The 19,109-nt window shown below is 42.4% G+C and overlaps 1 protein-coding gene across 2 annotated transcripts in view; it reads right to left on the bottom strand.

The window, feature by feature from the left end:
* Nucleotides 1-9,407: 9,407 nt before the first annotated feature.
* The window catches only part of TRAFD1 (TRAF-type zinc finger domain containing 1), a 29,767-nt gene continuing 20,065 nt past the window's right edge, over nucleotides 9,408-19,109 (bottom strand). For both annotated transcript variants that reach the window (XM_045073568.1, XM_045073567.1), the window contains 6 exons: nucleotides 14,732-14,808; nucleotides 13,199-13,429; nucleotides 11,841-11,961; nucleotides 10,850-11,189; nucleotides 10,526-10,598; nucleotides 9,408-10,328 (listed from right to left, as the gene is read on the bottom strand). In XM_045073568.1, the coding sequence (XP_044929503.1) occupies nucleotides 10,269-10,328; nucleotides 10,526-10,598; nucleotides 10,850-11,189; nucleotides 11,841-11,961; nucleotides 13,199-13,429; nucleotides 14,732-14,808 (902 nt within the window). In that variant the 3' untranslated portion in view covers nucleotides 9,408-10,268. The remainder of the gene's footprint in view (nucleotides 10,329-10,525; nucleotides 10,599-10,849; nucleotides 11,190-11,840; nucleotides 11,962-13,198; nucleotides 13,430-14,731; nucleotides 14,809-19,109) is intronic.

Below are 19,109 nucleotides of genomic sequence, written 5' to 3'. Positions count from 1 at the left end.
AAGTGTATTCAAAATTATACTATCCAATAATAGACAACATTCATCCTCATTAGTCATGAGAGATGCATATTAAAATCACGACAATCTATACAGCTACCACCAAACCCCCATGGTTGGGGGAGGATGCGGAACCAACCACACACGGATGTGGGGAACGTTAAGCTACAACTACTTTGGAAAACTCGTACTCTCCACTGCATATCCCCTAAGGCCAGCAATCCCACGCCTCTTGTAAATCCAACAGAATATATACGCCTCACCAAAAGCCATGTGTAAGAATGCTCCCAGCAATGGTAACAGTGCTAGCCGCAGGGCACACAATAGAATGCTCTAGAAGGAGGACAGCAAACTACTGCTACATGCAAGCATGTGGAGGAGCCGAACACCGTGATCAGCAGAAGAAATCAAGCATAAAAAAGTACTTACTGGTATGAGTTCATTTAAATAATACTAAAAATAGTGAAAAATAATTGACCTATCTTAACATAAAATATCAAAATAGTAGTGGTCTTGGGTCCCAGAGCATAGGTAGTAGGAGGGGTGTTCTGGGCTCTTGGTAATGTTTTTGGTGTGGGAAGTGGTGACAGATATGTGTTCACAATGGGCTGTACACCACCATGTACTTTTCTGAAGGGATGGTCTCCTGGATGGATAGTTTCTGAAAAATACAAGTACTGAGTCTGGCTGGCTCAGAGTATACAACTCTTGATCTCAGGGTCAAGTTTAAGTCCCATGTTGGGCATGGTGCCTACTTATTAAAAAAATCCCAATGCCTCAGTGCCCCCTTCCAAATACAAGTACACCAAAATGAGGACATGAAGAAATAAAAGCATACATTCAGGGGCGCCTGGGTGGCTCAGTGGGTTAAGCCGCTGCCTTCAGCTCAGGTCATGATCTCAGGGTCCTGGGATTGAGCCCCGCATCGGGCTCTCTGCTCAGCAGGGAGTCTGCTTCTCCCTCTCTCTCTGCCTGCCTCTCTGCCTGCCTCTCTCTCTACCTGCCTCTCTGCCTGCTTGTCATCTCTCTCTGTCAAATAAATAAATAAAATCTTTAAAAAAAAAATAAATAAAAAAATAAAAGCATACATTCCATCTTCATGAAACTTAAATCTATCATTTTAATCCACAATTTCTGAAAGGACAACTATGAGCAGAATAAATGACTTCAGAGGACACATGTGTACCTCCCTCTAAAAAATAAACGTTTTAAAGGGAAGAAGGAATTAGATGCCTCATAAACAAGGATTCAAAATTCATGTAAGAAGCAGAAGGTCAAGCACCGCACCTGGAGAAAGCTAGAAGCCCTATTCAGGAGAAAGCACCCGAGCAGCTGAGCCTCCAGCCTTCGGTTTACACAGCAGGCTTGGAAACCTACAGAGTCTGAAAGTGAACATGCCAGCCTACTGCCCTACAGGGAACGCGAAGAGTTAAAGAAGCCTCTTATTTTTAGTGCCCCAGTCTTAAATGTAAACAGCCCAGAAACAGATTTGAGGAAAGGTCTATAATATACCAAAACAAAAAGTACAGAGTAGAACGAGATATCTAAAAAACAACCATGGCACAAAGTACGAGAATGAGTACTGGCTCATTTGGAGGGTGTGACTCCTGATTGTGGGGTTGTGAGTTTGAGCCCGACACTGAGTGCAGATATTACTTTAAAAAGTACTGCATCCAGGGGCACCTGGGTGGCTCGGTAGGTTAAGGCCCCTGCCTTCGGCTCAGGTCATGATCTCAGGGTCCTGGGATCGAGCCCCGCATCGGGCTCTCTGCTCAGCAGGGAGCCTGCTTCTCTGCCTACTTGTGATCTGTCAAATAAATAAAATCTTTAAAAAAAAAAAAAAGGCACCACATCCATTGAGTAAGGATGGAAAAGGCTGTGGGAAAGGCTAAGAGGCTACCAGAAATCCACTTATAGAAGAATGAAGGGATGGTGGCACCAGGGTGGCTCAGTCAATTAAGTGTCTGCCTTCGGCTCTGGTCATGATCTCGGGCCTGGGATTGAGCCATGAGCCCTGCATCAGGGTGGGGGGCAGTGTGTCTGCTCAGTAGGGAGCCTGCTTCCCGCCCCCCCTGCCTGCCTCTCTCCCTACTTACAATCTGTCAAATCTTAAAATCTTAAAAAAAAGATGAAAGAATAAAATTGAGGAACTTTCCCATAAAGTTGGGCAAAAAGCTTATGAAAGAAAAAAGGGATCAGTCTAAGAGTGCCAATACGCAACTACCATTGGATTTCTGCAGAGAGAGAACAGAGAAATTACCAAATACCCAAAAAATAAAACTGAGAAACAAGAGGTCACAAGTTTCCAAAATGCTCATTTAGTGTCCAGCTCTTTGAATGGAAAAAGAATCCACACCAACATACACATGGGGAAGTTCAAATATACCAGAGATAAACATCCTTAAAAGCTTCAAGGGTAGGGGCGCCTGGGTGGCTCAGTGGGTTAAAGCCTCTGCCTTCGGCTCAGGTCATGATCCCAGGGTCCTGGGATCAAGCCCCGCATCAGGTTGTCTGCTCAGCGGGGAGCCTGCTTCCTCCTCTCTCTGCCTGTTTCTCTGCCTACTTGTGAACTCTGTCAAATAAATAAATAAAATCTTTAAAAAAAAAAAAAAAGAGCTTCAAGGGTAAAAAATTATATGCAAATCAGAATGGCATCAGGCTTTAAAACAATCTAGAAAGCTCATGCTTTCAGGACACCTCTAACCACGATAGAGGAACAGAAACCAGACTTACCTTCCCCATCTCAACAACTAAAATCAAAAACCTAACATGTGGGGCGCCTGGGTGGCTCAGTCATTAAGCGTCTGCCTTTGGCTCAGGTCATGATCCCAGACTCTTGGGATCCAGCCCTGCATCGGGCTCCCTGCTCACAGCAAGAGGCCTGCTTCTCCCCCCTCCCACTGCCTCTCTATCAAATAAATGAAGGAAACAAACAAACCTGATGTGGAGCACCTGGGTGGCTCAATCAGTTAAGCATCTGCCCTTGGCTCAGGTCATGATCTCAGGATCCTAGGATCAAGCCCTGCATCAGGCCCCCTGCTCAGTGGGAAGTCTGCTTATCCCTCTCGTGCGCTCTCTTGTTCTCTCTCAAATAAAATCTTTAAAAAAACAAAACAAAAAAACCTGACATGTATGGTTCTCAAAACATCAGGCACTGAAGGGCAGAGCTCTTAAGAGAAATATGGTAGGTGCTATGGCCTCAGCATATGGTGTGGATAGTTTTTAGACAGCAGCAAAAGGAGGGGAAACCCAAGGTAGAACCCTACGTCTCCCACGATTAAGAAAACCAAAGCATCCAAGGAAACCAAGGCACCCAGTTTATGGGGCAGAGTAGAGATGGAGAGTTGTACAGGAAGAACTCTATGCAGATCTGTTGAGAGTCCTCAAGGATTCAGCGGAGTACTGATAAGCTCCTGCATATAAGGAAACTGCCAAAGGCTGGGAAGAGAACCAGCCAAAAGGATTAGAACTGGCAAAGAACAGGAGATAGCTCCTGTTCCCACTAGCCAATATAGAAAACTTTATCATTTATGGAACACTGATTTTTGCCTTAGTATTGCAGTAAAATTAATTCCTAATTTTGGAATTTGGAAAAACTAATTCCTATTCAGGTCCCACCTAATAAAGCTCAAAAGTTTGACACAGAAGGATCAAGCTGTTCTGAAATGACCAAGTATTAAAAACAAAGCTTGCAAATATAGGAATACAAAAATAGCACATAAGAGGGTAAAATTCAGAATGCCTGGCATCCAATCAAAAACCACTGGACACAAAAAGAAGCAACAAAATAGGACCCAGAAAAATCAACTGAAACTAACCTAGAAATTACACAAGTGATAGAATTAGTAGACAAGAGCATTAAAAGTTATTACTGCACAGTTTAGTTAGAAAGGTAGGTAAGAGAAAAACAACAACACTGGACATGTTCGGTAGAGACATGGAAAATATAAACAACCCAAACTACCAGAGATAAAAACTACAATGTCTGAGATGAAAACTGTATTAGAAAAGAAGTCTCAAATGAATGGTCTCAGCTTTGACCTTAAATTAAAACAAGAAAAAAAGCTCAAAGCAAGCAGAAGGCGGCAAATTAATATCAAAATGGAAGGGGGGGGGGATCAGAATGCAAACCAATGAAATGGAAGCTGAACAACAGTGAAGGAAAGCAATGGGACCAAAGTTGATTTTTTGAGATCAATAAAACCGATAAATCTCTAACCTGTGGTTGCCATGCTATAGTGCATAATCTAGCTGCCTGTTTTTGTAAATAAAGTTTCACTGGAAGTCTCACCCATGGGTATTACCCACGGCTGCCTTCACTCTCTAACAGCAGTTGCAATTCAGACTGTAAAGGCCTGCAAAGCCTGGAGTATGTACTAGCTGGCCCTTAAGAAAGAAGTTTGAAACAAGATGGGACCAGGGAGGGAGACAAACCATAAGAGATTCTTAATCGCGGGAAACAAATACGAAATAGGGTGGTTGGGTTATGGACACTGTTGGGGGAGTAGGGTAATATGCTATGGTAAGTGATATGAACTGTGTAAGACTGATGATTCACAGACCTGTATCCCTGAAGCAAATAATATATATGTAAATAAATAGAAAAAGTTTGGGGATCATTGCTCTAGCCGAACATATTACGAAAAGAGAAAAGAAATTACCAGCATTAGGAATGACAGAGGTGAAATCACTACAGATTTTACAGATACTTTTAAAATAAGGTAGTATTATGAACACCTTTATGCCAATAAATTATTAAAATGGACAAATTCTTTGAAAGACAACACCAAAGTTCACTCAAGAAAAACAGAAAACCTGAGTAGCTCTATTAAAACTGATAAAGGGTATCATACGTGGGGTACCTGGGTGGCTCAATTAAACACCTGCCTTCAGCTCAGGTTGTGATCCCAGGGTCCTGGGATCAAGCCCTGTGTCGCACTCCCTGCTCAGCGACTCTGCTTATCCCTCTGCCCCTCTCCCCACTGCTCATGCTTGCTCTAATCCATAAAATCTTTAAAAAAAAAAAAAAAGTGTGTGTGAGGGTAATCATACTTATGGTTGAGTTTTGGTAGTTTGTTTTCAAGAAATTGATCTATTTCTCCTAGTCCCTTTTAAGGGCACCTCTGATTAGGTCAGGCCCATTCAGAATAATCTTACTCACAGTCAACTGATTTGAAACTTTACACCCCCAAAATCTCTTCATGTTTTTGTCATAATACTTTTAAAAAAAAAAATCATATTCACAGTCCTGCCCACACACAAAGAGAAGGAAATACATATACACCATGTACATGTGTATTACATGTATGCCATGAACACCACGAGTCAGGAATCTTCATGGCCAATTTAAAATTCTGCCGATCACAAATAAGGAAAAAAATTATTCACTGAAGGGGCACGTGGGTGGCTTAACCAGTTAAGCATCCAACTCTTGGTTTCACTTGGCTCAGGTTATGATCTCAGGGTTGTGAGATCAAGCCCCACATCGGGATCCGCACTGGGTGTGCAGCCTGCTTGGGATTCTCACTCTCCTCACTGTCCCTCCCCCAACTCTCCCTCTCCAAAAAAACTAAAAATAAAATTTTATCCACTGCAACATTATTTTTAATCATAATATATGGGAAACAACCTAAACATACAGAGGAGAATGGATGAATAAACCACAGTACATTCACACAATGAAGTAACTTTTTTTTCAAGATTTTATTTATTTATTTGACACAAAAGTGAGCACAAGCAAGGGGAGTGGCAGGCAGAGAAAGAGGGAGAAGCAGGCCCCCAGCTGAGCAGGGAGCCTGACGTGTGGCGGCTCGATCCCATGACCTTGGGACCATGCCCCAAGCCAAAGACAGGCTTCAGACTGAGCCACCGAGGCACCCCCGATGGAGTGATTTTTAAAATGAGGTATAACTGACAAATATACAATGAGAGTTACCTTGAGAATATGCTGTTACATAAAAAAAGCAAAGTTCAAGAGTATTTGTAATATGCTACCTCTAGTGTAAGAGAAAAGAGGAAATAAAAGACATATATTTGGTTCTTTTGACAAAAACAAGTTTAGAGGGAGATAAAATAAAACAAACTAACAAGATTGGTTGCCTACAGACAGTAGGTGGAAACGGGAAAGGCTGGAGATGTTGAATGGGTGTAGAAGGTATAAGGGCTAGTAACATTTCTGAGTAAACCTTTTATAGTTTAATGTTGGAACCATACTGATACTTTACATACTGTAAAATACGATAAACAAACCTGGGAGGAAAGGATCCCTAGGACGGAATATAAACAAAAACAAATCAAGACAAGTGTATTTCAAATGAATAGTGGAACACAAAGCATCAAAGAATGGGAGTAAAGAAAGAACCTAAAATTTTGAACACATTTTTACTATATACCCTCATAATAAAGTCAAAAAGAGTGATAAAAGTATTTAGCTCTTTAATAGATTAAATTTTCTGTAGTGGTAAGATTCAGCAATACCAGTAACTACTTTCTTGGTCTTTGAGGACTGAGCACTAAGTAACTATATTGAGAATAACAGGAGCCAGATTTCTCATTGCTGGAGAAGCAAAGGACAGAATCAGCCCTGTGGTGATGCACTGAAACTGGGCATACTATTATGAACTCATAATACAGTTATAAAATCAAGTATATGCAGGTCTACAACGCACATAATACATATATATATAAATATACATACACGTATTTTGAAGCTGTCTTCTGAGAGGACACAGAAGCAATAACCCCCACCCCCACAGTAATATCTTGTACATGTCAAGCACCCAGATGATGGTTTCTAACTACTGTTCTGCCCCAAAAGAATCCAGGGTTTCTGGGGAAAAAAAAATTCTAGCCCTGAGGCAGGGAAAATACAAGAGGAACCTGGAATATCTTGTGTCAGAAAGTAAGGATGTGTTCGAGAAATAGTTGGCCGTGCCAAAACAAAGACACATGAACCAGCTGGCCAAATCTGGCCATCAAAATAATTATATTCGATCATCAGAATAAATAATAAAGATGAAAAATAAAAAATTGAATAAAATAGCCTATTTTTATATATGAATGAATGGGGGAGAAAGAACAGTTCTTCCTTATAGAATACCAACTAAAATGTTGAAGGAATGATGGGAGTCAGAAAAGCATCATTTCAATAGTAATAATTCAGGCAAAGAATCATCATGGATGCTAAAACTAATCACTGGAGATTTGATAAGGAACAGCAGTCTCAAAATACCTCCCTCAAAAATAGTGAGTAGAAAAGAAAAAACTAACTTTACAGTGGCGAAACCTGCCAGACAGTCTTCTTTACCAATTGATCAAAAATTATCACTGAAACAAATTGATAGCACATGGCCATGCATCTTAGGATGTATAGAGGAGACCGTGTAATTTCTGGTATTCCCACAAAAACAGCATAACCTGAATTGTTAAACAAACAAAAATAGACAAACCCAAATATAAAGAGGTTCTACAAAACAACTGGCCTATAATCCTGAAAAATTTAACATCTTTGAGAACAATTTGAGGAATTATCCCAGATTAGAGGCTAAAAAATGTGATAAGTATATGCAACACGTGCTCTTGCACCAGAGAAAAGTGTTTTTTGTCACTGTTGGGACAAATTTGGTCCTGGTAAAATAGAATAAGGTTTGTAAAGGAGAATAAATAGTATTGCATCAATGTTGACTTCCTGATTATTGCACTGCAATTAAGTTAAAAGAACATCCTCATTCTTAGGAAACACACACTCGAAGCAGTTGTGATTAAGGGGTGCCCTGTCTGCAACTCCCTCTCAAATAATCTGAGTTCAGGCAAAAAAAAAAAATTACAGATACATTGCTAAAGCAAATACAATTAATAGTTAATAAGAGCAATGCTGTCCAATGCCATGATTTGGAAATATGGCAGTGAACACCAGAAGAAATAGCTTAAAAAAAAAAAAAAAAAAAAAAAAGGCGATCAACTTTCAGGAGAGAATCTCAAAAGATGGAAAGAGGACAAGAAATTAGTTCTTGAGTCTTTTAACTATACTTATTTTAGGAGCATACAATACTTTTCTTTTCTGTTGTTGTTTTTTTTTAAATTTGAGAGAGAGCACAAGCGGGGAGGAGGGTCAGAAAAAGAGGGAGAAGCAGACTCTGTGCTGAGCAGGGAGCCCAATGTGGGGCTCAATTCCAGGACCCTGGGATCATGACCTGAGCCGAAGGCAGACACTTAACAGATTGAGCCAAAGGCAGACACACCAGATTGAGCCACCCAGACAAGTGGCATAAAATACTTTAAAAAATATTTCAGAGGCACCTAGATGGCTCAATCAGTTGAGCAACTGACTCTTGGTTTTGACTCAAGTCATGATCTCAGGGTTATGAGATTGAGCCCCAAGTCAGGCTCCCTGCTCAACAGGGGTCTGCTTGAGGTTCTCTCTCTCTCTGCCCCTCCCCTAGTATGTGTATGAAACAAAGAAAAGAAAGAAAATCTTCTATTTCAAAAAGTGTACCCATTATGAAACATTCAGGAACTATAGGTTACTAAAGAAAGTAAAACAAACCAAAAAAATTATTATTTTACTGAACATCTAATCCAACCAAAGGGAAGGAAAACAAGTTTATCTCCATCCCCAAACACTAAAATTATGGGTGACAAGCCCCAAAGCCCTCTCTGCCCCAGAGGATCCTTCCTCACACCTCTAAGTCCCAGGGGGATTTTCAGTCATGCCAGGAGTGGCCCAAGTCTCAGTTTTTTGGGATTCTTTCACCAAAGACAAGAAGGTATTTCTGAGCTGACTGCTAATTTTTATTCAGGTAAAATTTTGACATAAAGCATACCAAAAAACCCTGTACTTCTATATTTTTTTCTCTGGTCTTACTTTTTATTCTCATTATGGCCCAGACCTGGATGGGAGTCCTGGCTCCGCCATGAATTACCTGCATAGCCTTCTGCAAATCGCTCATTTCCACTGATGAAATGAGGCAATTCTTCCCTCTTTTCCCACTGCCACAAGGTTGTCAGGAGAAAAACAAATGAGCTCAACATAACCTAAAGTCCTGTACTAAGGGGTAATGAATAATTCTGCTAAGGCTCAACCACTCTCAGGACCGAGGCTTTTAAAATATCTGCCTTTCTCTGCTCAGTTGGAGGCAGTCCCACCTCCACCCCAAATCACCACCAGAGCTCCAACAGCCATCCACTTCCTCAAAATTCAATAGAAAACTATTATCTTGAATGTCTGGCACTTTTTAAAAAGAAGCTCATGCTGCAACTACCAGGGTTTCAGGGAGAATTGGGCGGGGGGGGGGGGGAGCCTAATCCTGCTCACCTTCCCCCATACTTCGGGGACAATTCCAACTCCAGCCCACTCTGTCTTCTCTAAGGTCTCCAAAGAGTGCAAAGGAGAAGGAACCACAAGACTCAGCTGAACTCCAAGTACAAACTTTATTTCTATTACAAGTATATTAGTAGTAGTAGTAGTAGTAGTAGTAGTAGTAGTAAAATAAAAAGAGGGGATGGGGGCTCTGATACTTGGTTTTCAGAGCGAGCCATGAACTTGGGCCTCAGTCCTGATCCAAGCAGAGCCCAGCACAGCTCTGGTGGCAACAGGGAGTCCCCAGCCTTCATCAGAAGACAGTAGAGACAAAGGAGCCATGCTCCCCACCAGAAACAGAAGGCAGTTATACCAAATGCCAAAGAAGCAGATTAAAACAAAGCCTCTAGAGCACTCACCTCTAGCTCCAATCATCTCCAAAGCTTTGTTCCTAACATATATTGCAACTGGCCTGAACACTTTACCAGAGTGCCTCCATACACACCAGAGGCCCAAATTCTAGAGTGGGGAGGGACAGTACACAGGAGGGTACCTAAAAGTTCCCAAATTGAGGCCCCAACAGAGAAGAGAATCACTTCACTGGTGAGTACCAGGTTTCCAGAACCCCTCTCTCCTCTTCCTACCAGGACTACACAGCACCAAGAAGCAGTGGCAATAGTATGTCCAAAGATGGAGCCCTGGTGGGCTGAGAGGCCATAACTCGTATTCCTGCACAGCCAAAAGGCAGTAGCTAAAGGTGAAACATTTCTCAACAGCCTCCCTGCTAACCCTCCCCCAAACCCTCAAACTCCCACAGCACAATCTCAAAAGACACAAAATGGCCATAACCTAGAAAAAGTTAAAATCTGTAAAATCTCCCCTGCCCACAGAGCCCAAGAGGTGGGGCCTGAACCGTGGCAAGTGCTGCTGTGCAGAGAAGATGGAACCACTGTGCAGGTTCTCTGAGACACCATTACTCTTCTTCCTCTTCCTCCTCTGCATCCCCAGCTCCTTGTTGCTTGGGGGGTTTTGCCTGTTGAACAAGAGAACACAATCGAAGTAGAAAGGAGGAAGTGAAAAAGAAGTCCTCCTCCTCTAGAGACCTAGAAATGTCAAACTTCCATGGAAACCTCATCCATTGCCTGACGCCCACCTCTGACTCCAAGAACCATACCGGTCCCACCCATTTGGGAGTCCTCACTGAGCATCACTGACTGGATCCCCAATTACCTTTGCAGTTCTGTTTCGGTAGTTAGCAGCTGTGGTGGTGACCCGCGAGTTCCTGCCACCTTCACTCCTACCACTGAAAGAAAAGAATTGGAAACTAGTTTCTGAGATTATCGCTGAATGGAAGTCAGAAACTCAGAACAGAAACCACTGGAACCAGACAAAAGCAACTTTCCACCAGCAGACAAAACAAATGAACAATGAAAAACCCACAGAAAACAAAAGAACGCTTTGGAATCAGGTCACAATACACACAAAGTCCATTTTCCCACATAGTGTGCATTTTGAGCTACTCCCAAGCTCCACTCCTGGGCTACTGATTCTTACCTTAATCCATATCTCCCTGAAGGCCCACGAGAGAAGGTGGGTACAAGGTTTTCTGGGTAGAGATTTCGCACTGGGTGAATCACTGGAACATGTCCGCTGGCCATAGCTGCATTATGGCTGTTTCGATTGCGTGCCCGGCCATCCTGACTGTCTAAGTTGTTGAGCTTCAGTATTCGAGGAGGGCTAGGCTGGCACCCAGGTCTGGGGCCTGATGTAGATGTTGACAGTCGGTTATAAGTTGCTGTCATATTGTTAATGGGTCTATTGGGGGGAAGAGGGTAGGTGGGCCCTTTAGATGTTTCCTGCTTGATATCATCCATGTAACCAGAAGACAAGTCTCCTGAGAAGAGAAAAAAGCACTAGCTTTAGAGAAAAATCTGCTCTTGCTATTAGTGTTGGATCTGGGGCAGGAATAATAGGATTCAGGGTAAAAGACTGCCTTACTATTGAAACCCACATCTCCAGGACAAGGTTGGTAACACCTTGTCCAAACTTATTACCCGAGTCTTCAAATATAGTCTCCTAAGTACTGAACAACGATGTGCCAGCAAATCTCGAAAAATAATTTCTAATTGGCTCTGTAGTGGTTAGGTTTCAAAAACAGCTTACCTGCCTATTTGTGAGGCTTCTAAATAATATTACTAATAAATTTGAGTACCCTAAAACATAGTTCAACTAGAAGCAGGGACCCAGGACAGACATAATAAGGTCTGAAAATTATCTCCGAATTACGCACTGACTGCACAGACAAGAGACCTGCAGCTGAATAAGCACGACAAGCATGTCTCATGGCTGTCCCCAAAGCCATTACCCTATAATATTCTCCAGACAGCTTAGTCTAACATGGGACCACAAGTGTCCCCAATGAGATCCTACTGTGCTTGGTAATTCAGAATTCAGGTAACCCCCAAGTTAGAGTAGCAGATGAGAAGTGGTAAGCAGGCCTGAGCCAGCAGCAGACCTGTGGCCTTGGCTCAGCCCTGGCTAATACCCTGGTGTCTGACACGCCTCTTGGGCAGCTCTGGCGAGGTCTCTGGAGGCTGGAAATCCTGTCTAGGAATCCCCTCTGTCACATGGTTGTTTGCTGTGGCTGGGCGTTGGTCACACTGGTCCTAACAAGAAAAACGAGAATTAGTTCCTTAGGATTGAGTTATTCCTATGAATAACTATGCAAGGGAGCAGCTGGAGGAAAGGAAGGAACAGCAGGCTGGGTAAACAGACCTTATGGGGAGAGGGAGGAGACAAACGTGACTTTGACGACCACTGGTAGGAAGGGCCTGGGACTAAGACGAAACATATATGGAATGGCACAGTCATTCCTGTTAGTGCCTAAGCCACTGAAAGAAGCACTCAGACTGTGCCAGGAAGAAGGAAGGGCTGGTTAAGAACCCAGAAAAGGATGTCAATGCTTTAATGACAGCATTTGCATGGTTGCTAATTTCATAGTCTCCCCTCAGAGATAACAAGCAGCTACTTGTCTACCGCTTGATCCAAAAGCAGAATTCTTACGAAATGAAATGTGTGATGTTCTAGCAAGAAGTATATGGGATCAACTACAGAAAAGACTCTGAACATACCCTCAGTATTAGCTCCTCATAACAAACAAGACTAGGCAGAAAATTTATTTTTTTACCAACAGGTTGGAATTCTAGACTGCATAGCTAAAAAAGAACTTCAGACCATCTAATCTAACTCCTTCATTTATGGATATCCCCAGTGAGGGGACAAGACCTATCTGTAAAGGTAAAGCCAGAACCAGACTTCTAGGTATCCTGGAATGCAAGACTCAAATGCCACCAGAACAGGAATAACCTGCCTGGTCAAAAATATAATGTTTGTTAGTGACCTCAGGGAAACTCATCAAAATCCTTTTGGCATGGGGTATCTGGGTGGCTCAGTCAGTTAAGAGTCTAACTTTTGGTTTTGGCTCAGGTCATGATCTCAGGGTTGTGAGATCGAGCCCTAATTCAGGCTCCACGCTGAGGGTGGAGCCTGCTTAAGATTCTCTTTCGGCTCCTCCTCCCCTCCCCTCTCACACATGCTCTCCCACCCTCTAAAATGGTAAAAATAAAAATAAAAACAAGTCCCTTTGCCAGGTCCTGGATGCCTGCTTAAATGGAGTCCTGGCTACTTGGTCCTCAGCTAATGACATTTCGTTGACTGAGGCAGAGAAAGCCTAAAAGCCTGAAGCAGTATACACCTCAGTCCACAAAACAGGGCATGGCTAGTAGCCAGGTCAAGTGTGCATGAAACTTAAAAGCTAAAGAAGCATTTTCAGTTCTGAAAGCCTTGGGTTCATTCAGAGGATCTGCATGGAATGAAGCAGACTGGTCCTCTGCGGACTCTTACCTGGTGATGGAAAAGCACCTCCTCCTCCAGCTGTACCCCACAGAATTCACATGGGATGATGATGCTGTCCTCCACAGGGGGTGAATTGCTCAGGCCCATCAAAGAGTCTAACTGGTTACTCGTAGCCTGCTGCAAAAACTTTTGGAAGATGACATCAGGGTCCTCCACCCCTTTGGGGGAAGTGCTGCCCACACTACGTGCAGGTAAGGCACAGGAAGGATTACAGCTTGTCTGTCAAAAAAAAAAACAAAGTTAAAAAAAAAAAAGGCAGGCGTTAAGGAAAACACTACATTCCCATTGTTTAAAAGTCACAAATGTTAATAATCCTTAATAATGGGGAGAGAGACTATAAAGGGTTAGGGCAAATAGAACACTCTACTTTTATTTTAAACACTGTTTTAAATTTTTTTTCCTGTGTTCATGTGATAAGGATTTCTTTTTTTAAGGATTTTATTTTTAAGTAATCTCACCCAACATGGGGATGGAACTTAGAACCCTGAGATCAAGAGTCACAGGCTCTACCAACTAAGCCAGACAGAAGCCCCTGTGATTATTCTTCTTAAATTGTGAAGATTCTAATTCTTCCCATAGCCACTAAGTAAAAGGAGGCTGTTATCCCTATTAATAGGTTTTCTTATGCTGTTCCAAAACCAAAAAAGTAGATATATTCAAATACTGTATTATTCCACTTAGGGGGGAATGTATGTCCCACCCAGAGCACAGGGATTATTTAATAGTTCTGGAAATGCCACAGGAGGCCAAACCAAACCAGAGAGCAACAGAGTTGAGGGGGAATAGTGGTTCCCTCCACCAGGTAATCCTCAAACACGAAGGCTATTCTCTTATCATTCCTAAATGCCTCGAGAATTTTCAATCATTCAAAAAGCACAGGACACCTTTCATATACCATGTACTGAGAGATTCAGTAGCTAGGAAAACAGAACCTTCTCAAGGAACTCAGCCTGGTGGTGCAGACCAACAGGGGAGACCACACCATGGAGTGATAGGCTAAAAGAAGTGGGCACAGGACTTTTGAGAAGGACACAAGTGGGACCTCTGACCTTGTCTTCAGAAGATCCCTTAGGATGGTTTCCTGAAAGTCATGTCAGAACCAAGTCTACAAGTAAGGGTCTGTGTTGTAGGGTGTTAAGGAAGCAGGGGTGGATGGCCACACATCTTGTAGGCAGAAAAAGTAAACTGCAAAAAAGATCCTTAACCCTTCCAGGGAACTTCAAGGACTTCAGTACATCTCCGATAAATCAAAATGGGGCATGACAGGACACCAGAATAAGCTGGTCGGTGGAGATGTACACTAGTCACCATAGTATGGGGAGAGCAAGGGGGCCTGCTGCAATGAACATTACTTTTTTACAAGACGGAACAAGGCTGAGTTCTCATACCCTTAGGTCACACATGGTAAGAAACACAGTTGCTACCTCCTGCCACAGGTGTATTAAAATAGTGGCTCAAAAACTCATGTGGCCTACAGCACCAACTAGTGCCTGCACACATTCCTCACATAATTAAACACACCTGATGGTCAATCAGCAGTTCCTCTGGGTAGAGCTCCTCACAAAATTCACAAGGCAACATGGTCTGGTCAGCTGCACCTAGGTATCAGACCATACAGTCAGACTCAATGAACAAAAACAAACTTGATTTCATCTTTTATCCCACTTTTAAGGTTTTATATGAAAGTCAGACTTCCTTTGACTTTTCTTAGATATAGCAACTTGTGGGACTGCAAATCCTCCCAAAGGAGCCTTCTAAGAGAAACGCTAAAGAAAACTTCCAGTATGAAAAAAGAAATTTACATGTCACCATTTCCTGAGCAAAGTAAAGTAGTAGCTTAACCCCTACCCTAATTAAGAATGTAAATGTTTACTAACCCCAGGCACTAATCTAAAAACTTCTGTACATTATTTCCATCCTCAGAGAAACTTATTAAGAGAACCTCCATTACCCTCATTTTATAGATCAAGAAGTTGAGGCTCACTTATGACTGGTAGGCAGATATCCTTAAAAACTATCCCAGTACAGGGGCGCCTGGGTGGCTCGGTGGGTTAAAGCCTCTGCCTTTGGCTCAGGTCATGATCCCAGGGTCCTGGGATTGAGCCCCGCATCGGACTCTCTGCTCAGCAGGGAGCCTGCTTCCTCCTCTCTCTCTGCCTGCCTCTCTGTCTACTTATAATCTCTGTCTGTCAAAATAAATAAATAAAATCTTTAAAAAAAAAAAAAACAACAAAACCTCTCCCAGTACAAAATACCAAGAAAAACACAAAACAAAAGTAATATATGAGAGCAAATAAATTAAGAGTAGTTTTATTTTTTTTTTAAAGATTTTATTTATTTGACAGAGAGAAATCACAAGTAGATGGAGAGGCAGGCAGAGAGAGAGAGAGGGAAGGAGGCTCTCTGCCGAGCAGAGAGCCCGATGGGGGACCCGATCCCAGGACCCAGAGATCATGACCTGGGCCGAAGGCAGCGGCTTAAACCACTGAGCCACCCAGGCGCCCCTAAGAGTAGTTTTAAATCCAGGATTCCCCGAAGAGCCGCCTCAGTAAGACTGCTAAACAACTGGAGGGTAAACAACGAGAGAGTTAAGAAAACTCGCCCACCTAGGTCTTCACTCTGGGTAGGAGGAAAAAGTCGTTACCGTGGAAGAGTAGCTAGAGTTTGACCTTTACACGGGTTGAGTCTCGAACTTCCATTTTTACATAAGTTTAATTTTTTATATAAATTCATGTTTATAATTTTTAGAAGTCCAAGCCAACCAAAAACTCCATTTAAAAGTATCCAAGGGGCACCTGGGTGGTGCAGGGCAGTCTGTTGGGTGTCCGACTCTTGGTTTCAGCTCAGGTCGTACACGATCAGAGGGTTGCGAATGATCTCAGGATCGTGAAATGGAGCCCGTATCAAGCTCAGCACTCAGCCCAGTGTCTGCTTAAGATTCTTCCCTCTCTGGCCCCTCTGCCATATCCCTAGCTGCCCCACCAACCGGCTCGCTTAAATAAGTCTTTTAAAAACTAAGAAAATAAAATTATCCCAGTGACGAGTATCCCTACATACCTACCAGAAGCATATATAAATACTCTAAGGAACACATCAGAAGTTTAATGTTAAAACACACACAGAGCAGGCAGTAGGATTTGGGTGTCCGACTCTTGGTTTTGGCTCAGATCATGATCTCTTAGGTCATGAGATCAAGCCCTGCATTAGGCTCTCAGCTCAGCAAAGAGTCAGCTTGGGAGTGAGTCTCTCTCTTTCCCCACTCCTTTCAGCCCCTCCCCGCCACTTACAAGTGTTAAAAAAAATATTAAAACAGGGGGCACCTGAGTGGTTTAGTCGGATAAGCATCTGCCTTCAGCTCAGGTCATGATCTCAGGATTGTAGAATCGAGCCCTACATCAGGCTCCTTGATCAGCAGGGAGTCTGCTTCTCCCTCTTCCTCTCCCCCTCTTCCCTCCTTGTGCTCACAGGCACTTTCCCTCTCAAATAATAAAATCTTTAAGAAAAAAGTTGAAAACAAAATAAAACAACAAAAACCCACATATGCAGGAAGCAGCAAGCCACCATAACAGTCAGCAGAAACCAAACAGCAAAAAAGATTTTAGATATATTTCCTATACACTACAGAAAAATAAGTATATCTAAAATCTTTAAAGACCTGTTTAAAAAGGAATTGGAATATGACTACCCCAGATTTAAAAAAAAAAAAAAAAAAGGCCTTTTGTAAGATCAGGTCATGATCCCAGGGTCCTAGGATCAAGTCCCACCTTGGGCTCCTTGCTCAGCAGGGAGCCTGCTTCTCCCTCTGCCTGCTGCTCCCCCTGCTTGTGCGTGCTGACAAATAAATAAAACCTTAAAAAAAAAAAAAAAAGATTTGAGAGAAGAGAGTGCACGTAAGCACATGAGCAGGGGCAGAGGGAGAGACTCTTCAAGCAGCCTTCCTACTGAGCATGGAGCCCACACAGGGCTCAATTTCATGACCCATGAGATAGTGACCTAAACCAAAACCAACAGTCAGTCGCTCAACCAACTCAGCTACACAGGCGCTCCTATAAAGGATTATTTAAGGGGTGCCTGGGTAGCTTAGCTGGTTAAAGCATCTGCATTCAGCTCAGGTCATGATCTCAGGGTCTTGGGATCAAGCCCCAAATCGGGCTCCCTGCTCATTGAGGAGTCCACTTCTCCCTCTGCCCTCCCCCTACTCACGTTCTCTCTCTTTCAAATAAATAAATAAAATCTTGGAAAAAAAAAAAAATGGATTTAAAACATGATGCACACTGAGAAAAAAAGAACAATCAAATAGAACTACAATAAGTGAAAACTTATCACTGAAGTGAAAACCTCAATGGATATATTGAACAATATAGATTAGAAAATGACAATTCAATTACCCAGAATTCACCCCAGAGGAAAAAGCAATGGAAAATATAAGAAACAGAGGATAAAGCAAACTCTAACACATATAGGAGAAGCCTGGGTGGCTGGCTCAGTTGTTTAGTGTTAGACTCTTGATTTTGGCTCAGGTCCTAATCTCAAGGTTATGAGACCAAGTCCTGCATCAGGCTCGGTGCTCACTGGGGAGTTTGAGATTCTCTGTCCCTCTACCCCTCTAGTCCCCCCCACCCCTACCACCAGTTGCACTTACACCCACTCACACTCTCTCAAATAAACAAACAAAATCTTTAAAAACAAAAAAACTACAAAGGATGCAAGACAGGGGCACCTGGGTGGCTCAGTTGGTTAGGCATCTGCCTTCAGCTCAGGTCATGATCTCGGGGTCCTGGGCTCAATCCCTCCCCAGCAGGGAGTCAGCTGCTCTCTCTCCCTCTGCCTCTCCCTCTGCCCCTCCCTCCATGTCCCCCCTCAACCAGCTCATTCTCTCTCAAATAATTTTTTTTTTTTTAAAGACTTTATTTGACAGAGATCACAAACAAGTAGGCAGAGAGGCAAGCAGAGAGAGATGGGGAAGCAGGCTCCCTACCAAGCAGAGAGCCTGATTCGGGGCTTGATCCCAGGACCCTGGGACCATGACCCGAGCCGAAGGCAGAGGATTTAACCCACTGAGCCACCCAGGGGCCCGCAAATAAAAGCTTAAAGAAAAAATTAATAAAGGAAAACAAGCAATAATCAAAGAAATAATGATGATGTTTTCGATATAGACGAAAAATACTAAATTTACAAATCAGGAAAGCCAGCAAATCCCAAGAAATTTAAAGCCAGAGAAATCACAGGGAAACTGCAGAAGCTCAAAGACAAAAAGATCTTAAAATCAGCCAAAGGGAAAAGACAAAGTACCTATAGAGAAATAATAACACTAACAGAGGACATCTCTATAGCCAAAAATCAGAGTAGCTTCAAAGAACGAAGACAAAATAATCGCCAATCTTGACCTGTGTGACACAGAAACTACCACATAAGAAAAAGTAAGATTTTCAGACTAAAATAGAGAATTTACAATCAACAGATACTTTCAACAGAACTTCCAAAGAATATACCTTAGGAAGAACTTTATCCTAGAAAGAAGTTCTGGGAAACAAGGAAGAATGGGGGAGCAAAGAAAACAGTAAACACCTAAAATAAATACAATGAGTATATAAACCAAGAAATACCTCTATCACAGTGCTAAAAAGAAAACAAGTGAGAACACTAACTTACCACATTAGTAGTTTTCAAGTCCTAAAGGAAAGATGCTAATTCTAAAGTTTGATTGGGTAAGTATGATAAGGTTAATTTTAGTCTTTGTTAAATTATACAAAGATGTTGAAATTTCTAGGGCAACCATCACAAGAACAGGGACAGAGAATTTAAATTCCAAACCAGTAGAGAGGAAAAATGGAATGAAACAAACAAATCAAACTTAATAAAACAATCCAAGGTATGATCAAGAAAGGAGAAAATAAAG

The sequence above is a fragment of the Mustela putorius genome, unplaced genomic scaffold (genome assembly GCF_011764305.1).
Source record: "Mustela putorius furo isolate JIRA1106 unplaced genomic scaffold, ASM1176430v1.1 tig00537248_pilon_pilon_pilon, whole genome shotgun sequence".
Lineage (NCBI taxonomy): Eukaryota > Metazoa > Chordata > Mammalia > Carnivora > Mustelidae > Mustela > Mustela putorius.
Note: the sequence above shows the minus strand (reverse complement) of the source record. Positions and strands in the feature narration are given on the sequence as shown.